Source organism: Chrysemys picta, chromosome 5, assembly GCF_011386835.1.
Source record: "Chrysemys picta bellii isolate R12L10 chromosome 5, ASM1138683v2, whole genome shotgun sequence".
In the NCBI taxonomy this organism is placed as follows: domain Eukaryota; kingdom Metazoa; phylum Chordata; order Testudines; family Emydidae; genus Chrysemys; species Chrysemys picta.
The window spans coordinates 10060254-10069993 of NC_088795.1; the positions used below are offsets into that span (position 1 = coordinate 10060254).

Here is a 9740-nt window from a genome sequence, read left to right on the forward strand (position 1 = left end):
CCTTAGGCCAGGCCTACACTAGGAGTGTTTTGCCAGTATCCTAGCTTGGCAAATGCTCCTTAGAGGACTGCAGCTTATACCAGCAAAACTGGGCTTTTCCGGTGTAGCTTATTCCAGCCCCTCTAAGCAAAACAAGCTATACAAGTAAAACGGCAGTTTTGCTGATACAGCTTTGTTTATGCTAGGGGCTAGGGCCAGTACAGCTGCCGGCAGAGATCACACCTCTTCACAGCCCCGATGGACATCACTGTGCCAGCAAAAGACTGCAGTCTAGACTTGGCCCAGGAAATTGAAGCCGAGTGCCTGGAATCCTCACCCACTGGACTAGGCTTCCTTTCACACAATGCAGCCCAAAGTAAAGACACAATCACGGCAAACAAGAGCAGCCTTACCTAAAACATCGCTGTAGTACTGACTCCATTCTCTCCAAAAAAACTGGTGAAACAGAACATCCTGAAGAGCATAAAAGAGCATGTTTTTCATCCTCTCCATGAAGGACATCCTGTCCGTCTGTCCCCCCATGCTGGCAGGCACGTACGACGGAGGGGCTGGAAGCCCCCCACACAGCCGCTCCACTGTGTTCCCAATAGAGAACCGGAAAGTATAGACAAATGGGACTCCAAGCTTCTCTGCCACTAGCTCCCCACCCAGCACTAATGGATCTGCAAGGAGAATGTCAAAGGCAGCCTCTCTCAGCATCTTCATCAGCTCCTCATTCCACACCACCGAATCACAAGTTGCTTTGTTTATAGACACCAACCGTGATATTAAGTTACACATCCTGGAAGTGGTCTCCCAGTATGAAAAGTTGGGCAGTTCATAAACCCACATCTGGAGAAAGTCTTCCATCAGGGATGCCATATCCTCCTTTGTGAATGGCACAGGGATCACCTCAAAATTGAAAGGAGAAGATCTGGTGGGATCTGTGCCCAGAAAGGATGAAGACAACAGCACGGTCACCTCATGGCCCCTGTCTGCGAGCTCTTCTAAAATGGATTTTACATTGAGCCAGTGACTGTTGTCAGCTGGCCAGACCAGCACCTTCCCACAGGACCCTGAGCCCAAGCCAGAGCCCAGAACCAAAAAGAGTACTGTAATACACTTCCCCGACATCATATGGCTGCGTTTCCTTGTAAGCTGTTCCACTCTGCCTGCTTGCTTGCCTACTTCTTTCGATCCAGGTGCTGGTACACAAGAGGACAGCCTACGGTGGAGATTATTCTAAAACTTCCAACATTGATTAACCTTAGTTATCTCAGAGCACAGGGAATACCTTGGCAGTAAAATCAACCTGTGCTAACACAAAATCCTGTCCTGGATAAGACAGTATGAATCGCCTGCTTCAATCTACAGCAGGAAACAAGAGTCGAGTCAGATCATTTCCTCTGTTGAGCAATCACTAACATTCATTCTTGCTCTGGATGAATTACTGCTCTTCGTACTAACTGCTACTGCCCCTAGTGCTTAGAGAGAACTAGCCACCAGATAGAGTAAGGACTCTAGAAAAATAATATTGCCTTACTGTAGGCGAAAGAGCATTAAGGAGAAAGAAATGCATTGCAGCATGTGGGTTTCCGTAACTGTTTTTCAGTGATAGATCCTACAGAAGCTGTGATAGGGAAGCCAGGAAAGTGACAGCATGTCTGTTATAGCCAGTCTGTAATATTAAGGGCTTGCTTTCACAAGACTTTTATACCTGGAGTTAACTGATTGCCAATTAACTTGAGGTAATTACCAGATTTGTAAAGGCTGGTGTGGACACAGGGCACACATTTCATCATGTTACACAGGCCTTCTTCTTTTTTCTAGGGATCAGCATAGCCTGTCTGCAGTGGGGAGTGTCCACATTAAGCCTTTAGAAACATGTTAAATTACCTCAAGTTAACTGGCAATCAACTACCTCAAGTTAATTGTCAATCAATTATCTCCAGCTACAAAAGTCAAGTGAAGACAAGCATAGGCCCCTTCTATTTGGGATAGTTCACCTGTGACTGTTTTGGCCTCTGTTTTCACCAGTTTTTTTTCTTCCCTCTGCTTAATCTGGTTTCCTATGTTGGCTGCTTCTCTCTAGGCTAGTAGGCTGGGTTAAATACCCTGGATCTCTTCTCACTCTGTCATACCCTCCTTCTATCACTCTATGGCATAAAAGGGACCCAAAGCCAGATGACCTGGCCACCTGGGAATTCTCCTTATGCAGGGAGTATATAGCCTTTAATCCTCTTCATGCAAGGGTTTCCCTCTTATGTGTTAGAAAGGCTCGGTTAAGCCAATGGGATTCTTTCCAATGGGCTAGGAGTCTGGTGGCACCTTAAAGACTAACAGATTTATTTGGGCATAAGCTTTCGTGAGTAAAAACCTCACTTCTTCGGATGCATCACGAAAGCTTATGCCCAAATAAATCTGTTAGTCTTTAAGGTGCCACCAGACTCCTTGTTGTTTTTGTAGATACAGACTAACACGGCTACCCCCTGATACTTTCCAATGGGCTGTCAATCAGACCTAAAATTGTAAGTAATCCCCAAAAGAAAATAAATGGAGTTTCATCATGAAGCAATGGCAAGAAGCCACGCAGAAGAGCAACAGAACAATAGCAGTCATCCGCTCCAGCTCCTTCATAGGCCTTAGATACTCTCAGATGTATCTCGCAGTTTCAAAATTAGGTACAACCTCCATTATCTGAATGCAATGAAGGCAAGAATAAGCTGAGATAAGTGAGGTTTCAGATAGCAGAAGCGTTTCTGGTGTAAGGGCTTGTCTATGGGTAAAGTTGGTTTAACCAAAGATGGACATGACCCTAGTTTGGATAATTGAGGCAGACCGTGCTGCATTTGACATGAGAAACAAGAAGTGTCTGACTGAGGAGGGACATTTTCAACCCATGTGCATGATGGCATCCTCCTGCTGTAAAGAAATACAGCACCATGACAAAGAAAATAACTCCTCATGGACCCTCTTGTTGTTCTCTTCCAATGGCATTCCAGGCCAGTTGTGGTTCGGTGAAACATACTGGTAGCAGCCACGTGTGACACCACGGTACATAAATAACACTCCTACAAGGTTTTCACAAGTGCTTCCAAGGAGATTCCAGCCACACACTTCCCTCATCAGAATAGACAGCGTCACTGGCTGAGGAGAAGGGGAAGGAGGAGAGAGGTCGTATGGATTCAATATAGCTGCTGTAATCAGAGGGTCCTGGACCTCATTTATCCCTCGATTTCAGTCGAGTCGCTCCTGAGTTACAACAGTGTCAGAGGAGAGGCAGCCCCACTGACTTCATCAAATATCTTCCTCTGTCTCAGAGGAAACAGACCATTGATTATGTTTCCCTACTTCTGATATACAGATGTTTACCCTCCAGTGAAACCTCTAAGTTGGCCACATACTCAGCTCATATAAACCAGCGTCATTCCACTGAAGTCCGTTTACACCAGCTGAGGATCTGGCCCTGTACTCAATCATTGTGTCACCTTATGTTACCCGTCCCTTTCGAAAATAGAGGTGAGTACTTACAGAAACTCACCCAATACACTGCTGTAATAGGAGTCCCATTCCTTCCAAACCAGGAGCTGCAGAACGTCATGAATGAGATAGAGCAATAGGTTTTCAGTCCTCTCCAAGAAGGACATCTTTTCTTGTAGTTCAGAGGTGGCAGCTGGCACGTAAGAAGGAGGAGCCAATATCTGACCACACAGTCTCTCAAATGCAAAGCCTGGGGAAAACCTCAGGGTGAAGATAAACGGCACCCTCAGCAGCTCCGCCAGCAGCTCCCCACAGGGCAGCACTGGGTCTGAGAGAAGGACATCATACTGGGACAACCGCAGCTTTTCCAGCAGCTTCCTGCTTTTTACTGCCCCATCACATATCTGCCTCTGCGTGTGAGAAACGCTACGCGAGAGGCTCCTCATTGTGCTATGCATTTCCCAGAAGGAGACCTGAGCTTTCTCATAGACCCAGAAACGCAGGAATTTTTCCCACAGTGATCGCAGCCTGTCAGATGTAAATCCAACCTCGATGGGCTCAAAATGAAGAGCGGAAGCTGAAGTAGCGTTGACAGAAAGGGATGCTGAATGGACCAGCACTGTAATGTTATGGCCCAGGCTTGCCAGTTCTTCAGTCACCAGTTTCAGATTCATCCAGTGGCTGTAATCTGCAGGCCACACCAGCACCTTCCCAGACAGCACATTCTCAGCCAGCAGGGAGAGGCAAAGAAGTATCCTGCAGGTGCGCTGCAAATTTAGCATCCCTGCAGCAGCTGTGAATCAGCAGACAAAGGCTGTGTTCACACAGGGATCTGCCTTAAAAAGAGTGAGTCATAAAAAATTCATGCTGTCAGTAAGAAACATCCATGATTTATGATACACCCATCTCTTTCTGGAAAACCTGGATGGGAATTCCATTCAGCATGGAATGGAGCAAACTTTGCAGCTCTCCCTATCAGACGGTACAAGCAGTGAACACGTGAACTTGCTGTTCCATGTGATTTTTAAAGCTAACGGCACAACTGGGAGTTAGGCAATCACTGACTTTTAATCAGAGATAAGGGCCAGATTTACAAAGGTATTTAGGTGCCTAATGAGGCAGACAGGTGCTTACCCTGCTTAGGTGCCTAGTGGTATTTAGACAAGTGCCTAACTCCCCTTAGCTTCTTCAAAGGGAGTTAGGCACCTAACCTGCTCAGAATGAAACCGCTCTAAAGCAACACTGTTTGATCACACACACAAATAGGGAAGTGGTTTGAAGAACTTGCCTCCTCTACAGCATCCCCAACAATCAAGGATGTCTTTCAGATGGTTAAATTGGTCTGCAGGTTGGGGTCCTTCTGGACTCCTCGGTTTTACTGGCTGGCCAAATAACCCTGGCCGCAAACAATGCCCACCCACTGCCACCTGCTGAAGAGAATGAAATACCCATGTGCAGCAAGCCCAGGGCTCTGTTGAAACAAAAGAGTTTGCAGGTAGCCTGTTCTCTCAGTAACTGGGTGGCTGAAAGAGGCCTGCTGTGGCCACTGAATATGCGCTGCACTCCAAGTTCTTCCCTTGGCAGAAATGTGAGAATGAGCTACAGGCCTGTTGCTACTATCTGCTCTGATAAACGGGTTTCCTCTGTTTAGGAATGGGCCCTGAGTAGTACAGCTAATTTAGAAGGGGCTCTAACTTTTCGGGGGGGCCCCTCTCCTCACACCCCCATGCAAGCTGGGATCTGGGGGACTCTGCCCCTCCAACACTGGGTCTGAGCTCCTCTCCCTGCCCCCCCCCCCCCATATGTGAGCCAGGAGCTGAGGGCCTCTGCCCCTTTGGGGGAGTTGAAGTGGAGCTCCTTTCCCTGACCCCCCTGGGATCTGAGGTGGCCTTGACTCTGTACAATGGAGATAATAACACTTCCTTACCTCACAGGGGTGTTGGGAGGATAAATACATTAAAGATGGTGACATGCTCAGATGCTATAGTAACACAGAACAAATAAGTACAGTACCTGAAATGGAACTAGACTAGATCCCATGCAATGAGATGTTTGGTATAAGAGCTGTATGCTCTTCTGTATGCCACTAGGTGACAGTAACATACTGTAGACTGGATTTGAAAGTCTTTGATAAAGCACTAGCTTTTTCCTGGTAACCTATTCTCTCTGCACTTAAGAAATCACTTGAAGTCCCTTTCACTGTGAGAAAAATAGCTTCTAAGCTTCTGCTCTGCAAAAGTTCTCATTGTTTGTCCAGTCACATTGTTGTTGTCCTAATGTCTTTCATTGCAGCTTATGCGTACGGTTTGGATCATTCTTTCCTTTTTCATTCTCTCTGTCCATTCTTCCCATACAAAAGCAGACAGGTATTGTAATGGAATCGCTATGGGAAACCAAGCTGAGTCATGTGATCTGCTGTGATTGCAGTCTGACAATAGAGGTCCATTTTCTTGAAGTGTGAAGGGCTCAGACTTGCAAGGAACTGAGCCTCAGTCAGGTGCCGGAGTCAGTGGGAGTTGAAGGTGCAGTTCACAGTTCAACCCTATTAAAATGTCATTCACTGATCCTATGTAATTAATATTTAAGTAAACGATCAGCGTTACAAGACAGATTAGCTCCACTGACAACAATTCAGAACAAAGGTTCTATGTGAAATGAAAGAAATCGCAATGCCCTCATTGCGTATTACCGGATACACTGTATGTAAGCATAATTTGTTTCGAAAAGAGAGGCTTGGTTTTAACTAACCTGTGATGTAAGTATGGGCTTTGGTTATCTGCTGAGAACCTCTTAATTTTCCTCTCATTCACCCGGCCAACTTGTCATGCTGGGAAGGAACGGTTTCGGCAGAGTGTATTTTTTCTTCAGCCTTTATCCACAACTGATTTGTAGCACTGACACAGAGAAAACTGGAAAGCCATCTTCACGATATTCATAGATTTTAAGGCCAGAAGGGCTCATTAGATCATCTAATCTCATCTCCTGTGTAACACAGGCCAGAGAATTTCACCCAGTTACCCCTATATTGAGCCCTATATCACAGAAGAGCCTCCAAAGTTACCATATCTTGCCATTAGGGGAAAATATGGCTTGGGTTCTGGGTCAGATCAGCGCTACCCAATACGGAAGCGGTTCAAGAAGGAGAGTACCCATGGTGGTGGTTTAGAACATTGTGGCAGCAGCCTCTCTATAATTTAGGCTGTAAGTAAGATTCTAAAAATGCCCCAGAAAAGACAGTTCATTCTGAATGTTGGCAGGTTGAGCCATGAGCCAGGGTTGGCTTCATGGGGAGAATCTCAAGTCAGTTGAACTAGGGGTTCCTAAGAAACAGCACACTACAAAATTGACTCTTTTCAAAATAACAAAAATATTGTAACGTTTTCTGCTCACCCTCCGGGAGGGGTGAAATGTCTACCCCTGTGCTTTTGTGGTGGACATCTTGTGCCTGGGACCACAAAGAAAATTTGGCGCATAAAATACAGAAAGGTATTAGCAAAAAGAACGAGGAGTACTTGTGGCACCGGCACCTCGTTCTTTTTGCTGATACAGACTAACACGGCTACCACTCAGAAAGGTATTCGGCTTTTTTTTTTTTAGGGGATATGGAAAGACCATGGGGACTGCTGGTGATCCATGGATAGAGGTCAGACTAAGGGATCTAATGGTCCTGTCTGGCCTTAAAATCTAGGACTCTATGGCTCACTAGCATTGTGTGCAGACTCCTGACTGAATTCAGCACTAGCTCTCCTCTGAACCTAACAAAAAGCACAGAGGGAATGGGCAAAATGATGTGCTTGCTTGCTTCTCAGGTGGATTTGAACCCAGGACCTCCAACACCACAGTACAGACTTTTACCACTTGAACTAAAACAGTAACTACCTCAATTAGATAGCAGCCCTTGTAGGTTTTATGATCTTATGGGAACCAGCCACTTGAAGAGGACACATAACATCACTGAACCAGTGGGTTGCACTTATATACTCCCATCAAACATCCTTTGGTCTAGGAGCAGCACTGGGCTAGGGACTAAGACTTCTAGTCTCACCTCTTCCAACACACTAGTAGTTCCCTCACACCCCTTATTACTGAGCTAGTCATTGTGCCCCTGTCCTGGAAGAGAAACAAGCATCATTAATCCTCTTTTAGAGATGGGATAACGGTAGTCGACTGGAGACTCACTTCTGGCACTGCTGGGAATAGAACCCTGGTCTCTCATCTGTCCTCTTGTAAATACACATTATAACCATCTGTAATTACATGACCGCATGCAATTTGTTCTACAGGACCCCTACCTCATTCAGGGACAGTAAATGAGACAGACAGTTGGAAAGGTTAGCTTGTAAGGTCCTTAAAGTGCCTAGCACAATCGGGTCCCGGGGTGACCAGGCAGCAAGTGTGAAAAATTGGGACAGTGGGTAGGGAGTAATAGGCACCTATATAAGACAAAGCTCCAAATATCAGGACTCTCCCTATAAAATCGGGACATCTGGTTCCCCTATGGGGTCCTGGTCCATGAGTTGGACTCCCAGGCCCTACAGTAATACAAATAATAATAATACAGGGTGTTCTCCCATGGTTAAGGCACTGGATTGGAACCTAAGAGAGAGCTGACTTCTATTCCTAGCTCTGCCACAACGGTGTGGTGTGGGGCAAGGCTCAGTTATGCCCATGCAGATGCACAGTGGGGCCGGACTGATGTTGTCTGGGGCAACTTTAATTCTGGTGCCTCCTAACTTTAAGCGCTTGTCTTTGCAACATGAACATTCTTCTGACATAGATTTTTGGATGTAATATCATTTGAGAATGAAAGAGTTAAATGCTTACCTAGAATTTCACTGTAATATGAATCCCATTCTCCCCAGTAGCTCTGAAACACATAGTCTTGTAGGAGGTAAGACACTATGTTTTTTATTCTTTCACTGAATGACAACTTGTCTGTGAGCTCAGACAGGGCTGCGGGTGCATACGAAGGCGGAGAGGGCATCTTCCCACAATGCCTCTCCACTGTTGAGGCTGGTGTGAAACGCAGAGAGTACACAAATGGAATTCCGAGTTTGAGAGCAACTAGGTCACCACCGATAGTCACCGGATCGGAGAGAAGCACATCGTATTTGTCCCTCTGCAGCCGGGCCATTAAATCCCGGTTGGCTAGCACGCCATCACACACCTGTCTATTCATCTCATTCGCTTTGCTGATCAGCTTTCCCAGTTCCTTGTAGAACTGCCAGAAGGTCAGTGCGGTTGGTCTGTTATACAGCCACAAGTTCACCATCTCCTTGATCAAGGAGTCAATGTAGTTCTTTCCGAAGGGCACAGGGTACACCTCGAACCTCTCAGCCGTCTCGGCATGCGGTGTGATGAAGAGGGAAGCGTTTGACACTAGGATGGTGACATTGTGCTCTCGGCGTATCAGTTCCTGTATAATGATCTTAACATTTAGCCAGTGACTGGCTTCCGTAGGCCAAATCAGCACATTCCCACAGAAGACCGTTCCTATCAGAGTGACCTGAAAAGCTATAAATTGGATGTGCTTTTTTAACACACTGGTTCGGGCAGTGGCGGAGGCCATGGCAGGTTTGGTGACTGGATAGGAATTATATTTTTCACTCTCAATCACTTTCTCAGTCTCTCTCAGTGATGTGGAATAGCCACTTGACCAGTACTCCTAATGACGAACGGGCATGCTCCAGAAGAGTGGGTTTTCCAAACCTGTACGGCGATGGATACACCTGGAACACAAGTACAGTTTAGGTGTCTGGATTAAAAAGACAGAAAGGGTTACAACATTTCTTTCTCGTTTAACTCTTCTCTTTCCACTTGTTTTTTAATCGTTAGTTTTGGCTGAGGAGAAAGAGGGCCAGTAGAAATCCTAAACATTAGTTAAGCCTTCAAAAATAGGGCTTCAAATGAGACTTAAGTGGGAGCCTTGTGTTGATCCCTCTGCATAGGGGTGAATTTAATCCTTTGGCTTTATATGTGGTAGGACCATAGTATATTTCCAGACAAAACTATCAATCATGGAAATGAGGATAAGTACGGAATGTCTCATGATGCTCTTCTTGTATCGATTTGTTAGGGAAGTGTGCCGATATGCCGCCTGTTAATTTTCCCATGCAGGGCCACTGGAAAGCATATGATCATGTCAGGACTGTGACGGTTAGCTTTTTTAACTGTAGCATGATTGGCATTTATTTGTTCTAATGTTTGTGTTACTTACTATAGTAACTTTACCTTTAATTTAACACAGGTTTTTCTTTTGGTCTAAATATTTTTTTTTCTTT

General features: G+C 45.6%; 1 protein-coding gene across 2 annotated transcripts in view; it reads right to left on the reverse strand.

The window, feature by feature from the left end:
• The window catches only part of LOC101946980 (UDP-glucuronosyltransferase 2C1-like), a 31110-nt gene extending 26737 nt beyond the window's left edge, over positions 1-4373 (reverse strand). The window contains exon 1 of one of the 2 annotated variants that reach the window (XM_008173262.4): positions 3521-4373. In XM_008173262.4, the coding sequence (XP_008171484.2) occupies positions 3521-4241 (721 nt within the window). In that variant the 5' untranslated portion in view covers positions 4242-4373. Of the gene's footprint in view, positions 1-392; positions 1467-3520 lie in introns of those variants that run through there. The other variant, XM_024109862.3, reaches the window with a different exon arrangement.
• Between the last annotated feature and the right edge of the window lie 5367 nt (positions 4374-9740).